Source organism: Oncorhynchus masou, chromosome 27 (genome assembly GCF_036934945.1).
Source record: "Oncorhynchus masou masou isolate Uvic2021 chromosome 27, UVic_Omas_1.1, whole genome shotgun sequence".
NCBI lineage: Eukaryota > Metazoa > Chordata > Actinopteri > Salmoniformes > Salmonidae > Oncorhynchus > Oncorhynchus masou.
Genome location: NC_088238.1, coordinates 37,000,946 through 37,019,507, shown reverse-complemented (window position 1 = coordinate 37,019,507; position 18,562 = coordinate 37,000,946). Strand labels below are relative to the sequence as shown.

Genomic DNA, 18,562 nt, shown 5'->3' with positions numbered 1-18,562 from the left:
ATTTAGTTGACATCAACCTTCCTCCTCTCTCGCATCTATCCTTCCTCCCTGCCTCCCCCCCTCCCCATCCCTCTCCCCCCTTCCCCCTCCACTCGCCCCCCAATCCCTCTATGATGTTTTCACTGTGGGTAGCGCTAGTCTAAGGGTCTGCTGCTCTGATGGTGTCAGTGTACCCAGTGTGTGTGTGTGTTTTTCTCTAACACCATGTCACTTATCTGTCCAAAATGTTCCTTGCCTCCTCCCTCCCTCACCTACTATCATCCCTCTGTCTCCTTCCCCCTCCTCTCTTCCCTCTCCCTCCCTTCGTCCCCCATCCCTCATCCACTCCCCCCCTTCCTCCCTCACCCCTTTTCTTACCCTTCTTCTCCTCCCTCCCAGTGCGGTACCAAGTCCCCAGCGTGTGCAGGGGTATGTAGTTGGCCTCGAACTCACAGTTGGGGTTAAGTAGCAAGCCCCGGAGTTGGGTGGCAAGCTGGGGGTAGCGACCCTTGAAGGGACCCAGGAAGAGACGTCTGGAATCAGAATCACATTTGCATGTAACAATAATTTGACCTGGTGAAATGGTGCTGACAATGTCTTACAATAAACAAAATATACAGACAAAATATAGAAGACCTTATATTATCTTCTGATCTCATTTCATCTTATCCTACCTGGAGTCGTAGTCATTTGCATGCAGGTTGTCCCACACCAGAGGAGGGCGCTGTAGGACAGACTGTACTTCAGACAGACCCTCTACACTCAGCTCTCTAGAGATTACCTTACTACCTGGGGGGAGAGAAGCAAAATGAAATATATTATATATTATAAAATACACTGCTCAAAAAAAATAAAAAGGGAACACTTAAACAACACAATGTAACTCCAAGTCAATCACAATTCTGTGAAATCAAACTGTCCACTGAGGAAGCAACACTGATTGACAATAAATTTCACATGCTGTTGTGCAAATGGAATAGACAACAGGTGGAAATTATAGGCAATTAGCAAGACACCCCCAATAAAGGAGTGGTTCTGCAGGTGGTGACTACAGACCACTTCTCAGTTCCTATGCTTCCTGGCTGATGTTTTGGTCACTTTTTAATGCTGGCGGTGCTTTCACTCTAGTGGTAGCATGAGACGGAGTCTACAACCCACACAAGTGGCTCAGGTAGTGCAGCTCATCCAGGATGGCACATCAATGCGAGCTGTGGCAAGAAGGTTTGCTGTGTGTCAGCGTAATGTCCACAGCATGGAGGTACTACCAAGAGACAGGCCAGTACATCAGGAGACGTGGCGGAGGCCGTAGGAGGGCAACAACCCAGCAGCAGGACTGCTACTTCCGCCTTTCTGCAAGGAGGAGCAGGAGGAGCACTGCCAGAGCCCTGCAAAATTACCTCCAGCAAGCCACAAATGTGCATGTTTCTGCTCAATCGGTCAGAAACAGACTTCATGAGGGTGGTATGAGGGCCCGACGTCCACAGGTGGGGGTTGTGCTTACAGCCCAACACCGTGCAGGACGTTTGGCATTTGCCAGAGAACACCAAGATTGGCTCTTCACAAATGAAAGCAGGTTCACACTGAGCACATGTGACAGACGTGACAGTCTGGAGACACTGTGGAGAAAGTTCTGCTGCCTGCAACATCCTCCAGCATGACCGGTTTGGCGGTGGGTTAGTCATGGTGTGGGGTGGCATTTTTTTGGGGGGGCCGCACAGCCCTCCATGTGCTCGCCATAGGTAGCCTGACTGCCATTAGGTACCGAGATGAGATCCTCAGACCCCTTGTGAGACCATATGCTGGTGCGGTTGGCCCTGGGTTCCTCCTAATGCAAGACAATGCTAGACCTCATGTGGCTGGAGTGTGTCAGCAATTCCAGCAAGAGGAAGGCATTGATGATATGGACTGGCCCGCCCGTTCCCCAGACCTGAATCCAATTGAGCACATCTGGGACATCATGTCTCGCTCCATCCACCAACGCCATGTTGCACCATAGACTGTCCAGGAGTTGGCGGATGCTTTAGTCCAGGTCTGGAAGGAGATCCCTCAGGAGACCATCCGCCACCTCATCAGGAGCATGCCCAGGCGTTGTAGGGAGGTCATACAGGCACATGGAGGCCACACACACTACTCTGCCACATTTTGACTTGTTTTAAGGACATTACATCAAAGTTGGATCAGCCTGTAGTGTGGTTTTCCACTTTAATTTTGAGTGTGACTCCAAATCCAGACCTCCATGGGTTGATAAATTAGATTTTCATTGATAATGTTTGTGTGATTTTGTTGTCAGCACATTCAACTATGTAAAAAAAAAAGTAATTAATAAGAATATTTCATTCATTCAGATCTAGGATGTGTTATTTTAGTGTTCCCCTTATTTTTTTGAGCAGTGTATATTACATATACAGCCAGGACCATAATTAGTGGCACCCATCAAAAATATTAGCAAACAATATGATAAAATAAATACTGAGCTATATTGTATGCCCCCCAAAATTTGTAAACAATAAAAAGTTATATATTTTTTTATAAAAAAGAAAGGTCAAAAGTATTGACACCTCAGTTTCAATACCCCACCTTGCGAGGATAATGGCACTTTCTCTAAAATGTTTTTTTGAGATTGGAGAACACTGTGAGCAATCTAAGATTGAAAAATCTCACTGCTGATAGGTATTTATCACAGTAGGAGGCCGTTCCTTCTCTTGCTAGAACAAAAGACGTACTGTGCTGTGTACCAACCTGGTACCGACGAACCTGTCGTTTCTACCTGCAGAATCACAATGCTCGTTAACTGGCGGATAAATTGACGTTGAGCCAAAAACCTCTACATGAGAGCCGACAGGAGTGACAACAAAAAGGGAAATAAAAAGGCACTTTTCTCAGTGTAATCCCACCCATTTCATCAGAAGGATAGGTAGTTAATGAACTCCCCCAAAGTATAGATATACTGTAGAACAGCTAAGGTAATGAAGCAGAGCCAGATGGAATACCTGCCTAGCACAGGGGTGCGAGTGCATCATTGCACCTAATTGAGTGGTTTTGCACGCCCGTGACCCATTATTTGCTCTTATGATTCAGAGTCATATGAAAACACTGAAACCGGAAATAGATCTCTCTCAGTAACATATTCAAACAACAAAGAAAATCTTTCTATTTCAAGCCCAGATTGAAGTAGAATTAATTTAACTGTGATCAATCCATGATAAGGACATGCACATGAATAAACTGGCAGGAGGGGGAACACATTATTATGTTGAGGGAACACATTTTTATATTGAGAGCATGGTTATGTTGGGGGAATATATTTTTATATAGAGAAAAAAAAGGGAACGGAAGAAAAATAACGAGGGAATGGATTAGCCTGGCCTGTTTTTGTTTCTTCTCACTGACGGGGCTCCGTACAATTGCTAAAACAATAAAGCTACATAATACATATATTTTTTCTAGAGCCAGTCTTTACATCTAGCTAAGGAGTTTAATGCTTGAAGAAGGATTTTTTTTGTCAGGTTTGATGAATGTGCATTAGTTAGTTAGCTAGCAAGCTACACTTCACATGAAACAAATGGGGTGGCAAATCCAGCACAATGCACACAATCAGTTTGCTTGCTAGCTAATGTTAGCGTCGCCATTTGCCAGTTGGCACAACATAGCTAGCTAGAACAGACAACTGCTTCATTCAAAAACGAATGATCGTCCCTATATATATATCCCCTCAAGCAGACACCATGATGGCTCTCAAGGAACTACACTGGAAATGCTAACTGAAAAATGTATATCCTGAGGCTGCATTTATTGTAGCTGGAGACTTTAATAAAGAAAATCTGAGGGAAAAAAATACTACCAAAATTGTATCAACATCTCCTGTGCTAATCGCTCATCAAGCACTCTTGACCATTGCTACACCCCCTTCTGGGACAGCTACAAGGCAAACCAAATCATGCCTCCCCTTTCCTCCTCCCCTCCTATGAGCAGAAGCTTAACCTTTTCACATGTGAATTCCAAATATCTCTCTGTGGCAGAGAGTTCCATGTAGTCATGGCTCTATTTAATACTGTGCGTTTTCCAGCCTCTGTTCTGAACCTGGGGACTGTGAAGAGACCTCTGGCTGCAAGACTTGTGTGGTACTGATGAGTGTCCGGACTGTGTGCAAACTGCTTGAACAGACAGTTTGCTACCTTTAACCTATCAGCACCTCACACATAAGACCAATAGTGATGCAGTCAATCTCTCCTCAACTGTGAGCCAGGAGAGATTGGCATGCATACCACTGACATTAGCCCTCCGTGTACATCTAAGTGCAATACGTGATGCTCTGTTCTGGACCAACGGCCATTTTACTATGTCCTTCTTTGCCCTCACAACTGGACAGTAGTCCATGTGTGCCAAAACTAGGTCCTGTAGGACATTGATTTAGATGTTTAGAAAGCAGAGCAATGAATTATCATGGACAGACCTCTTCCCATTTTAGCAACCATTGTGTCTATATGTTTTGACCATGGTAGCTTGCTATCTAGGGTTACACTCAGGAGTTTTGTCTCCTCAACTTGCTCAATAGCCACGGGTCAGTGGAAGGTCATTAGTAGAAACAGAAAACAATAACGGGCAAAGCCGACTGCACTGCGGTACAACCCACTCAACCAAATTTGCAATAGAGAAGCTTTTTTCGAAACGTTTTCCAAGCACCGGCAAGAGGCTGTTTGGTTGGCTGTTTGAACTATTAAAGGGTGCTTTGCTATTCTTGGGCAGCGTAATGACCTTTGCCTTCCCCCAAGCCTGAGGTCACACACCGTATTCCAGGCTTAAATTGAAGATGTGGCAAAAAGGAGTCGCAATGTATTCCACTACCAACTTCAGAAATGTACTAGGTGACTTGTCCTTATTTATAGATAACAATTTCTTCACCTCTTCCACGCCAACTTCGCAGAACTCAAAACTACAGTGCTTGTATTTCATTATTTAGTTCGTTATGCATAAATATGAAGGCTCAGCTTTTTTTGCTTGCATGTCATGCTTAAAGTCCGCATATCTTGTCAACAAATAAAGTTATTAAAGTGGTTGGCAATATCAAAGGGTTTTGTTATGAACAAGTCTGCCTCAATGGAAGACGGAGCCAAGTCCCCTAATAAACCTTAGAATTTCATTTAAGGTACTCCAAATCTTTTTACTATCATTCTTTATATAATTTCTTTGTTCCATAGAATACTTTCTTCTTCTTTTTGTTTAGTTACAATGCCATCAGAAACTATTCATACCCTTTGATTTACAGCGCATTTGGAAACTATTCAGACCCCTTTCTCTTACCACATTTTGTTGTGTTACAGCTTTTTTTCAACGTGAAAACATGTTTGTAGAAATTTTTGCATATGGCCTCCCGAGTGGTGCAGCGGTCTAAGTCATTGCGTCGCAGTGCTTGAGGCGTCATTACAGACTCCTGGTTCGATCCCAGGCTGTGTCACAACTGGCAGTGACCGGGAGTCCAATAGGCGTCGTGAGGGTTTGGTCGTCAGTTGAATGGTGTTTCTTCCGACACATTGGTGCAGCTGGCTTCCGGGTTAAGTGGGCGGGTGTTAAGAAGCGCCGTTTGGCGGGTGATGTTTTGTCGTACGCATGACTCAACCTTCGCCTCTCCCAAGCCTGTTGGGGAGTTGCAGCGATGAGACAGGATTGCAATTGGATATCACAAAAATTGGTTAAAACAAAAAACATTTTATTAAATAAAAAAATGTTGTCACGTTTATGAAAAATGAAATACAGAAATCGAATTTACATAAGTATTCACACCTGAGTCAATACTTTGCAGAAGCACCTTTGGAATCGATTACAGCTGTGAGTCTTTCTGGTTAAATCTTAAAAGAGCTTTCCACACTTGGTTTGTGCAACATTTGCCAATTATTATTATATGCCAATCAAATTGAGTTGGTAACCATTGCTAGACAACCATTTTCAGGTTTTGCCATAGATTTATAAGTAGATTTAAGTCAAAACTGTAACTCAGTCAGTTTCTTGATGGGCGCATGCCTATAAGTAACCAGAAGAAACCAATTTCCTAAATACTTCAATTGTGGAGTCAGGTTGTTCCTCATCACACACATCAGACCAACAAATATTTTTCACAACTATGACATCGCAAAACCTCTTGTATGATTGCTTATACTCCACCTTAGGTCCAGTCTTTGGAACTTAGTTTTTTCTAGATATGGCTATTATATTATGATCACTATGGATCACTATCCAATGGGTCTGGATACTGCTTTAAGGAAGATTTTGGGCGCATTAGTAAAGATGTGGTCAATACATGTGGATGACTTAGTTCCAGTTCTGTTTGTAAATACCCTGGTATGTTGACTGATAACCTGAACCAGATTGCAAGTATTATTTACTGCTTGAAGCTTATTTCTGAGTGGACAACTTGGTGACAACCAGTCAATCTTTTGGTCACCCAGACAATATACCCCTCTGTTGATGTCACATACATTATCGAGTATTTCACACATAGTCCAAATACTGACGTTTAGCATTCAGTGGTCTATAGCAACATCCTATGCGAATAGGCTTTAGGGGAGGCAGATTAACCTGTATGAGATCCTCTAACACGGAACCTAAACCAGCTGCGCGCGTGAGCCATTGTGCATGAATTAATTTTGTTCCCCCACAGCAAACACAATCACAACACGCAGTTTGAAATTTTAAAAACTCTGAACCAATTATATTAATTTGGGGACAGGTCAAAAAGCATTAAACATGTATGGCAATTCAGCTATCTAGCTTGCACTTGCTAGCTAATTTGTCCTATTTAGCTAGCTTGCGGTTGCTAGCTAATTTGTCCTGAGATATAAACATGGAGTTGTTATTTTACCTGAAATGCACAAAATAGTTTAATCTTGGCTTCATCAGACCAGAAAATCTAGAGCAGGCTGTCATGTGCCTTTCACTGTGGAGTGGCTCCATCTGGCCACTCTACCATAAAGGCCTGATTGGTGGAGTGCTGCAGAGATGGTTGTCCTTCTGGAAGGTTCTCCCATCTCCACAGAGGAACTCTGGAGCCCTGTCAGAGTGACCATCGGGTTCTTGGTCACCTCCCTGACCAAGGCCCTTCTCCCCCGATTGTTCAATTTCTTTAACCTCATAGCCATGAGCGCCATGGTGCAGACATGCACTGTCAACTGTGGGATCTTATATAGAAAGGTGTATGCTTTTCCAAATCATGTCCAATCAATTGAATTTACCACAGGTGGACTCCAATCAAGTTGTAGAAACATGTAAATGATGATCAATTGAAACAGGATGCACCTGAGCTCAATTTTTCCGAGTCTAATAGCAAAGGGTCTGAATACCTCTGTAAATAAGGTTCTGTACTTTTTCTAAATTTACAAAATATATATATTTTTAACTATTTGCTTTGTCATTATGGGGTATTGTGTGTAGATTGATGAGGAACATTTTTTATTGAATCCATTTTAGAATAAGGCTGTAACGTAACAAAATGTGGAAATAGTTGTGGGGTCTTAACATCTGTTAATATGGGCAATTTTTTGTATATTTCTGGTTTTCTTGTTTGTTTTTAGTACCATTCGGAGAGGCTGATCCAAGGTAAACATGTGTGATAGAAAAATTACCCGATTTGTTTGATATTAATAATTAGCAATTAATACAAATAGGAGGACATTTCTGTCCTGTTACACTGTACCCAAACCGGCCACGTGCCATTGTGTGCAAATTGATTTTGTCCCCCTACACCAAACGATCAAGACACGCAGGTTCAAATATCAAAACAAACTCTGAACCAATTATATTAATTTGGGGACAGGTCAAAAAGCATTAAACATTTGTGGCAATTTAGCTATCTAGCTTGCAGTTGCTAGCTAATTTGCTGTTACCTGACACACGAGCCTAGACCCACTAAAATTTGAGGTGGGTCTGATCCTCAACATAGGGGCCCCACAACGATGTGTGCTCAGCCCCCCTGTACTCCCTGATCACCCATGAATGCGTGGCAACACACGTCTCCAACTAAATCCTCAAGTTTGCAGACGACACAAAAGTGGTAAGCCTGATTACGAAAAACGATGAGACCGTCTACAGGGAGGAGGTGAGGGCCCTGGCAAAATGGTGGCAGGAAAATAACCTCTCCTTCAAAGTCAACAAAACGAAATAACTGATTGTGGACCTCAGGAGAGAGCAAAGAGAGCACGCTCCACCCACACTAATGAGGCCGCAGTGGAGAAGGTGAAACGCTTCAAGTTCCTTGGTGTGCACATCACTGACAACCTGAAATGGTCCATCCACACAGTGTGGTGAAGAAGGTGCAACACTGCCTCTTCAACCTCAAGAGGCAGAAGAAATTTGGCTTGACCCCTAAGACCCTCACAAAGTTCTACTTATCCACCATTGAGAGCATTCTGTCGGGCTGTATCACCGCCTGGTACAGAGGGTGGTGCGGTCAGCGCAATGAATCACCAGGGGTACACTGCCTGCCCCCCACGACATCTACAGCAGCCGGTGTCACAGGAAGGCCAAGAAGATGATCAAGGACCTCAGTCACCCAAGCCACAGCCTATTCACCCTGCTACCATCTAGAAAGCGGAGACAGTACAGGTGCATCAAAACTGGGAACAAGAGACTGATAAACATGTACAGTACATAATCATTGAACACTGGTAACTTCAGTAATGTTTACCCACTTTATATGTATATTCTGTATTCTAGTCAAGGCTCATCCTAGACAACTACCGGTGTACACACCTTTTCTATTCATATGCTGTCCATACACACAATCATATTGAAATCGGAGGTTTACATACACCTTAGCCAAATACATTTAAACTTAGTTTCACAATTCCTGACATTTAATCCTAGTAAAAATTCCCTGTTTTAGGTCAGTTAGCATCACGCCTTCATTTGAAGAATGTGAAATGTCAGAATAATAGTAGAGAGAATTATTTATTTCAGCTTTCATCACATGCCCAGTGGGTCGGAAGTTTGCAAACACTCAATTAGTATTTGGTAGCATTGCCTTTAAATCGTTTAACTTAAGGTCATACGTTTTGGGAAGCCTTCCACAAGCTTCCCATAATAAGTTGAGTGAATTTTGCCCCATTCCTCCTGACAGAGCTGGGGTAACTGAGTCAGGTTTGTAGGCCTCCCTACTAGCAAACGCTTTTTCAGTTCTGCCCACACATTTTTTATGGGATTGAGGTCCGTGCTTTGTGATGGCCACTGCAATACCTTGACTTTGTTGTCCTTAAGCCATTTTGTCACAACTTTGGAAGTATGCTTGGGATCATTGTCCATTTGGAAGACCCATTTGCGACTAAGATTTAACTTCCTGACTGATGTCTTGAGATGTTGCTTCAATATATCCACATAATTGTCCTTCCTCATGATGCGCCATCTATTTTGTGAAGTGCACCAGTCCCTCCTGCAGCAAAGCACCCCCACAACATGATGCTGCCACCCCCCTTCTTCACAATTGGGATGGTCCGGCTTGCAAGCTTCCCCTTTATCCTCTAAACAGAATGGTGGTCATTATGGCTAAACAGTTCTATTTTTGTTTCATCAGACCAGAGGACATTTCTCAAAAAGTACGATCTTTGTCCCCATGTGCAGTTGCAAACCATAGTCTGGCTTTATGGCGGTTTTGGAGCAGTGGCTTCTTCCTTGCTGAGCAGTCTTTCAGGATATGTTGATATAGGACTCGTTTTACTGTGGACATAGATACTTTTGTACCGATATCCTCCAGCATCTTCACAAAGTCCTTTGCTGTTGTTCTGGGCTTGATTTACTTTTTGAACAAAAGTACGTTCATCTCTAGGAGACAGAACGCGTCTCTCTCCTGAGCAGTATGATGGCTGAGTGGTCCCATGGTGTTTATACTTGCGTACTATTGTTTGTAAAGATGAACGTGGTACCTTCAGGCATTTGGAAATTGCTCCCAATGATGAACCAGACTTGTGGAGGTCTACAATTTTTTTCTGAGGTCTTGGCTGATTTCTTAAGAGGCACTGAGTTTGAAGGCAGGCCTTGAAATACATCCACAGGTAGACCTCCAATTGACTCAAATGATGTCAATTATCCAATCAGAAGCGTCTAAAGCCATGACATCGTTTTCTGGAATTTTCCAAGCTGTTTAAAGGCACAGTCAACTTAGTGTATGTAAACTTCTGACCCACTGGAATTGTGATACAGTGAATTATAAGTGAAATAATCTGTCTGTAAACAATTGTTGGAAAAATTACTCGTGTCATGCACAAAGTAGATGTCCTAACCGACTTGCCAAAACTATAGTTTGTTAACAAGAAATTTGTGGAGTGGTTGAAAAACTAGTTTAATGACTCCAACCTAAGTGTATGTAAACTTCCGACTTCAACTGTTTGTGATGAGTCAAAAAAGTTTCAAAAAGGGTTAACGCAGACAGTAAAATAGTTAACCAAATAGCTACCAACCAACTATTTAGCAGGCTTATGACTTGGGGGTAAAAGCTTTTCAGGGTCCTGTTGGTTCCAGACTTTGTGCATCAGTACCACTTGCTGTGTGGCAGCAGAGAGAACAGTCTATGACTTGGGTGGCTGGAGTCTGACAATTTTTATGGCCTTTGTCTGACAGCGCCTTTGTATAGACGTCTTGAATGGCAGGGAGCTCGGCCAAGTACGCACTACCCTCTGTAACACCTTGAAGTCGGATACCAAGCGGTTGCCATACCGAGCGGTGAAGCATCCAGTCAAGATGCTCTCAATTGTGCATTTGTATAACTTTGAGGATATGAGGGCCCATGACAAATATTTTCAGCCTCATAAAGGGAGAAGAGGAATTGCCATGCCCTCTTCACAACTGCATTGGCGTGTATGGAACATGATAGATCCTTAGTGATGTAGACACCGAAGATCTTGAAGCTCTCGACCCGCTCAACTTCAGCTCTGTCAATGGAGATTGGGGAGTGCTTGGGCCTCCGTTACCTGTAGTCCATGATCAGCTCCTTTGTCTTGCTAACGTTGAGGGTGAGGTTGTTTTTTGGCACCACACTGCCAGGCCTCCTACCTATAGGCTGTCCATCGTAGTCGGTGATCAGGTCTAGCATCGTCGTGTATTCGGCAAACTTAATGATGGTGTTGGAGTCATGCTCGGCCACGCAGTCATGGGTGAACAGGAAGTATAGGAGTGGACTAAGTATCGAGGGTCAGCGTGGTGAATGTGTTGTTGCCTGCCCTCACAACCTGGGATGTCGCATCAGGAATTACAGGATCCTGTTGCAGAGGGAGGTGTTCAGTCCCAGGGTCCTTAGCTTAGTGATGAGCTGAGAGGGCACTATGGTGTTGAAAGCTGAGCTGTAGTCAATGAACAGCATTCTCACATAGGTGTTCCTTTTGTCCAAGTGGGAAAGGACAGTGTGGAATGCAATAGAGATTGTTATCTGTGGTTCTGTAGGAGCAATATGCGAATTGGAGTGGGTCTAGGGTATCTGGGAGGATACTGCAGATGTGAGCTATGACAAGCCTTTCAAAGCCCTTCATGGCTACCGATGTGAGTGCTACGGGGCGGTAATCATTTAGGCAGGTTACCTTCGCTTCCTTGGGCACAGAGACTATGGTGGTCTGCTTGAAACATGTCGGTATTAAAGGTTGAAAATGACAGTGAAGACACTTGCCAGTTTGCCCGCGTATGCTTTGAGTACACGTCTTGGTAATCTGTCTGGCTTTGTGAGTGTTGACCTATTTAAAAGGTCTTGCTCACATCGGCTACAGAAAGCGTTATCACACAGTCGTCCAGAACAGCTGGTGTTCTCGTGTATGCTTCAGTGGTCTGGTAGGCTTCACTGGGCAGCTTGTGGCTGGGTTTCCCTTTGTAGCCCGTAATAGTTTTCAAGCCCTGCCACATCCGACGAGCGTCAGAGCCGGCATAGTAGGATTCAATCTTAATCCTGTATTGACGCTTTGTTTGTTGATGGCTCGTCTGAGGGCACAACAGGATTTCTTATAAGCGTCTGGATTAGGGTCCTGCTCCTTGAAAAAAATAGGCAGCTCTTGCCTCGATGCGGATGTTGCCTGTAATCTATGTATTCTGGTTGTGATATGTACGTACGGTCACTGTGGGGATGATGACGTCAATGCACTTATTGATGAAGCCGGTGACTGAGATGGTATACTCCTCAATGTCATTGGATGAATCCCGGAACATATTCCAGTCTGTGCTAGCAAAACAGTCCTGTAGCGTCATCTGACCAATTCCGTATTGAGCGAGTCACTGGTACTTCCCGTTTTAGTTTTTGCTTGTAAGCAGGAATCAGGAGGATCGCATTATGGTCAGATTTGCCATGGAGGGCAGTGGAGAGACTTGTATGCATCTCTGTGCGTGGAGTAAGGGTGGTCTTAAGTTTGTTTTTCTCCTCTGGTTGCACATGTGACAGAATGAGGTCAAACGGATTTAAGATTAATGTAGGCAAAGTCCACGGCCACTAGGAGTGACGCTTCTGGATGAGCATTTTCTTGTTTGCTTATGGCCTTATACAGCTCGTTGAGTGCGGTCTTAGTGCCATTATCGGTTTGTGGTGGTAACTATAGATGGACTCGGACTTATGGACTTGTTAAAGGAAAAAGCTTCCAGTTTGAGGTGAGTAGTCACTGTTCTGATGTACAGAAGTTATTTTCGGTCATAAGACACGGTAGCAGCAACATGATGTACAAAATAAGTAAAACAAATAAGTTACAAACAACGCAAAAAAATGAACAAAATAGCACAGTTGGTTAGAAGCATGTGAAACGTCATCCATCCTCTCCGGTGCGATTTTGCTGCTATCTTACAGCTGAAGCAATCATCAATTCACTACCCTGGGCTACACAATTCATTACCCAGTAATGACGTCATTCCTCATTAAAAGAGACAGCGCACACTGTGCAGTCATGTGAATAAGCCAAGGCTACATCTTTATTTAGCCACTTTATCAGTAGAGATTTATCATTACATTTGAGTCATATAGCAAACACTTCTCTAGAGCGACTTCCAGTTAGTGCATTCATCTGAAGACAGCTAGGTGAAACAACCACCTACCACAGTCATAGTAAGAAAATTGTTCCTCAATAAAAAGGTAGCTATCAGCAAAGTCAGAGCTAGCAAGAAGGAAAAGACTCAAGTGCGAGTGTTAGTTCACGAAAGGCTTTTATTTAAAAAAAAATCATAAATGATTACCATTATGTTGTTATATAGTTAGATTTTTTTTACCAAAGTCTGATTATACAATTGATTCATTAAAACCTCTCTGGGATATGTGGGACGGTAGTGTCCCACCTCAACAACAGCCAGTGAAATTGCAGGGCGCCAAATTCCAAAACAACAGAAATCCCATAATTAAACTTCCTCAAACATACAAGTATTTTACACCATTTTAAAGATAAACTTGTTGTAAATCCAGCCACAGTGTCCGATTTCAAAAAGGCTTTACAACGAAAGCACACCAAACGATTATGTTAGGTCAGTACCTCGTCACAGAAAAACACAGCCATTTTTCCAGCCAAAAGAGGATCACAAAAAGCACAAATAGAGATAAACTGAATCACTAAACTTTGATGATCTTCAACAGATGACACTCATAGGACTTCATGTTACACAATACATTTATGTTTTGTTCGATAAAATTCATATTTATATCCAAAAATCTCAGTTTACATTGGCGCGTTACGTTCAGTAATGTTTTGCTTCCAAAACATCTGGTGATTTTGCAGAGAGCCACATCAATTTACAGAAATACTCATCATAAACGTTGATGAAAATACAAGTGTTATGCATAGACCTTTAGATAAACTTCTCCTTAATGCAACCGCTGTTACAGATTTCAAAAAAGCTTTACCAAAAAAGCACACCATGCAATAATCTGAGTACAGCGCTCAGACAACAAAACAAGCCATACAGATATCCGCCATGTTGTAGAGTCAACAGAAGTCAGAAATAGCATTATAAATATTCACTTACCTTTGATGATCTTCATCAGAATGCACTCCCAGGAATCCCAGTTCCACAATAAATGTTTGATTTGTTCGATAAAGTCCATCATTAATGTCCAAATACCTCCTTTTTGTTTGCGCGTTTAGTACACAATCCAAACTCACGAGGCGCGGGCAAGTCCAGGCGAAAGTTCAGAAGAAAAGTCATACTACAGTTCGTAGAAAAATGTCAAATGAAGTATAGAATCAATCTTTAGGATGTTTTTATTATAAATCTTCAATAAATGTTCCAACCGGAGAATTCCTTTGTCTGTAGAAATGCAATGGTACGCAAGCTAACTCTCACGTGAGCACGCATGATCAACTCATGGCACTCAGCCAGACCCCTGACTCAATCAGCTCTCATTCCCCCCTCCTTCACAGTAGAAGCCTCAAACAACGTTCTAAAGACTGTTGACATCTAGTGGAAGCCTTAGGAAGAGCAATATGACCCCATAGACACTGTATATTCAATAGGCAATGACTTGAAAAACTACAAAGCTCAGATTTCCCACTTCCTGGTTGGATTTTTTCTCAGGGTTTTGCCTACCATACGAGTTCTCTTATACTCACAGACAACATTCAAACAGTTTTAGAAACTTCAGAGTGTTTTCTATACAAATCTACTAATGATATGCATATATTAGCAACTAGGCCTGAGTAGCAGGCAGTTTACTCTGGGAACCTTATTCATCCAAGCTACTCAATACTGCCCCCCAGTCCCAAAGAAGTGAATGCATACATGGCTGTCTCTGAAAAATGTTGATGGAAAAAAATGTCAAATGTAATGACAATGAACTCATTAGCTGCCCAACGATTGAACAGAGCCGTAGCTGAGTTTCTGTTTGGATCAAGTCCCATTCTGTGACTTTGGTTAATGTGCCTTCTTGCAGTGGTACCATTCTGGGATCATTTTGGTATTGAGTATCGTTATGGTAATGAGAATCATGATACTAATCCTGGTATTGGTATCAAAGTCTAAATTCTGGTATCGTAACAAGACTACATCTAAGTACCTCTCGGCATTCAGTATCCTTGGTATGTCTGATCCTTTAGATCATTCCTCCATAAAGATTTCCTGCCCACGACTGGAGTTTGCTAAATGGCATTGGCACTTGAATTTTAACCGGTGCTATGGTCAGATTACATGAATATAGAGCTCTTTGAACACACAAACCAGTGGTAGGTTTAGCGTTGAAATAAGGATGCATAAGAAGAGAGGAAGCCCATTTTTACTGTAAAATATAGTGGAGGATCTTTTATGTTATGCAGCCTTTTTGCTTCCACTGATCCTGTGGCTTTTTGTAAAATGTGTAGAGCACGTTGTGAGGGATCTTAAACTATTCCTCCATACAGAATCTTTCCAGATCCTTGATATCCTTTGTCTGCTCTTATACGATTCAAAACACAGGTTTTCAATGGGGTTCATGTATGGAGACTGAGTGGTCAATTAACAATTTCTTTGCGGATTTTGATTAATGCTTGGGGTTATTGTCTTGCTGGAAGATACAACTGCAGCCAAGTGCCAGCCACATGGCAGAGGAAACCAGGTTTTTTGGCTAAAATGTCCTGCTACTTGGTAAAGTTAATGACACCGCTGACCTTAGCAAGCGCCCCAGGGCCAGTGGAAGCAAAATAGCACCATAACATCAAAGATCCACCACCATATTTTACCATAGGTATGAGGTACTTTTCTGCATATGCTTCTGTCTTTCAACGCCAGACCCACCACTGGTGTGCATGGCCAAAGCCCTATTTTCATGTCATCTGACCATAGAGGGAGGGAGAGCGAGAGAGGGAAGATAGTGGGAGAGCGAAAGAGGGAGATAGAGATTGGGAATTATCATGCCATATCATTGTAATTTACAGAATATAAACATGTTTTTTAAATCTAAACAATAGAAAGTCTGTCTGTGTCTCACCGGTCCATATGATAGAGATGTTAGGCAGCAGGTCCTCTCCAACAGTCATCAAATATGGAGACTTAGATACACTGGGAGAACATAGAGAGCCACAGTACTCTAGAGAGAGGAGTGGAGAGAGGGGGGAGGAGGGAGGGTGAGCGAGGGAGAGAGGAGAGTAACATAATATCAGTATGCAATTACTTAATTAGAAGAGAAGCAGTGGAGACTCTTCAGAGGAGGTACATCATCCTCAGTGATTTTCAGAATGTTTTAAATTGTAAAATATTTTAAAGTTTTTCATTTTTAGATTAAACTATACTTAATACATTCATGTCAGCAAATAATTGATTAATTTCTTTGGGATAGGGGGCGGTATTTTGACGTCCGGATGAAAAGCATGCCCAAAGTAAACTGCCTGCTACTCAGGCCCAGAAGCAAAGATATGCATATTATTGGTAGATATGGATAGAAAACACTCTAAAGTTTCTAAAACTGTTAAGATAATGTTTGAGTATAACAGAACTGAAATGGCAGGCGAAACTCCGAGGACAAACGATCCCCCCCCCCCCAAAAAAAATCATCCTACCACTGATTTCAATGGCTGGCACTTTTTAATAGGGCGAAATCATGCCCGATTGCAGTTCCTAGGGCTTTCACTAGATGCCAGCATTCTATAGAAAGAGTTTCAGGCTGGTTTTGGAAAAATGAGCCAGGAATTGTAGTTTTTCTAGGTGGCTTCTATTTTGGCTGTAGTGTTTCCAAGCGTGTGAATGGGAAGGCATTCTTTGGGATTTTTCTACGGTGAAGACAATAACGATTCTCCGTCTTAAATTGTATTGTTTATTTGCGTATTAGGGTACCTAAGATTTGATTATACATTTTGATTGACTTGTTTGTATAAGTTAATTGGTAACGTTTGGGATTAATTTTGTATGCATTTTGAAGGAGGGAAACCGAGTGGATTATTGGCTGAAGCGCGCCAGCTAAACTGAGTTTTTATGGATATAGAGGACTATCGAACAAAATTACCATTAGTAATGTAACTGGGACCTTTTGGAGTGCCAACAGAAGATCTTCAAAGGAAAGGCATATATTATATCGCTATTTTTGACTTTCGTGTCGCAAACTCCCTGGTTGAAAATGTTTTGTTATGCATTTGTGTGCTGGGCGCTGTCCTCAGATAATCGTATGGTTTGCTTTCGCCGTAAAGCCCTTTTGAAATCTGACACGGCGGCTGGATTAACAACAAGTTAAGCTTTATTTTGATGTATTGCACTTGTGATTTTATGGAAGTTTAAGATTTATAGTAATTAAATTTGGCACTCCGCCATTTCGCCGGATGTTGGCCAGGTGGGAACGCTACCGTCCCACATATCTGTAAGAAATGAAAACACTGTTTTGCAATGAAGGTCTACAGTTGCCTCAACAGCACTCTGTAGGGTAGCACCATGGTGTATCCTCCTCAGGGTACATTGACTTCAATACAAAACCTAGGAGGCTCATGGTTCTCACCCACTTCCATAGGCTTACATAGTAATTATGATAACTTCCTGAGGATGTCCTCCAACCTATCAGAGCTCTTGCAGCATGAACTGAGATGTTGTCCAAACAATCAAAGGTTCAGAGAATTAATCTAGTACTGAAAGAAGAATCTCATTCAACATGAAGGAAAAGCAAGAGAGAGTAATTTTTTTCACTTTCAGTTTCACTTACTTAGCGAGCAAATGCAGCAAGCTAGTTTAGCCTACTCAGACACCCTGCTCAAACAGAGGGATGCTATGTTAGCTAGCTAGCTATGACTATCCAACACAACACTGGAACTCTTCCAAGTCAAGGGATCCTTTTGGTTTTACTAACTTATTGCCACAGGGCCCCGCCGGTGTAAGTGCAAACTGCTTACTGACTGTACACTAACGTTACTGCATGATTATAGTGGGTTTACTAACATGTTAGTTCTATTAGCTATGTTGACTATGATGTTACTTCAGCTAATGTGGTGACAATGATGTAGGCTGTGTGTAGCGGTCTGGCTTGGAAAGTTTTGTTTCGCCTGATCAGCATTCAACTACAGGTTCAAAGTAGCCAGAAACAAAGTACTTTCTTCTGAAACTAGTCAGTCTATTCTTGTTCTGAGAAATTAAGGATATTCCATGTGAGAAATTGCCAAGAAACTGAACATCTCGTACAACGCTGTGTAGTACTCTCAGTACCTTCACAGAACAGCGCAAACTGGCTCTAACCAGATTAGAAAGAGGAGTGGGAGGCACCGGTGCACAAGAGGACAAGTACACTAGATTGTCTAGTTTGAGAAACAGACGCCTCACAAGTCCTCAACTGGCAGCTTCATTAAATAGTACCCGCAAAACACCAGTCTCAATGTCAACAGTAAAGAGGCGACTGAGATGCGGGCCAGTTTCTTGGCAATTTCTTGCATGGAATAGCCTTCATTTCTCAGAACGAGAATAGACTGATGAGTTTCAGAAGAAAGGTCTTTGTTTCTGGCCATTTTGAGCCTGTAATCGAACCCACAAATGCTGATGCTCCAGATAGTCAACGAGTCTAAAGGCCAGTTCTATTATTCTTTAATCAGGGCAACAGTTTTCAGCTGTGCTAACATAATTGCAAAAGAGTTATCTGATGATCAATTAGCCTTTTCAAAATTATAAACTTGGATTAGCTAACACAACATGTCATTGGAACACAGGAGGA

General features: G+C 42.4%; 1 protein-coding gene across 1 annotated transcript in view; it reads right to left on the bottom strand.

Annotated features, from left to right (window-relative positions):
* si:dkey-183c6.8 (protein O-GlcNAcase) overlaps positions 1-18,562 on the bottom strand; it is a 60,190-nt gene that overhangs the window by 25,707 nt on the left and 15,921 nt on the right. Inside the window, exons 6-8 of the mRNA XM_064940104.1 lie at positions 15,872-15,970; positions 654-768; positions 358-512 (exon numbers count right to left, since the gene is read on the bottom strand). Coding sequence (XP_064796176.1) covers positions 358-512; positions 654-768; positions 15,872-15,970 — 369 coding nt within the window. The remainder of the gene's footprint in view (positions 1-357; positions 513-653; positions 769-15,871; positions 15,971-18,562) is intronic.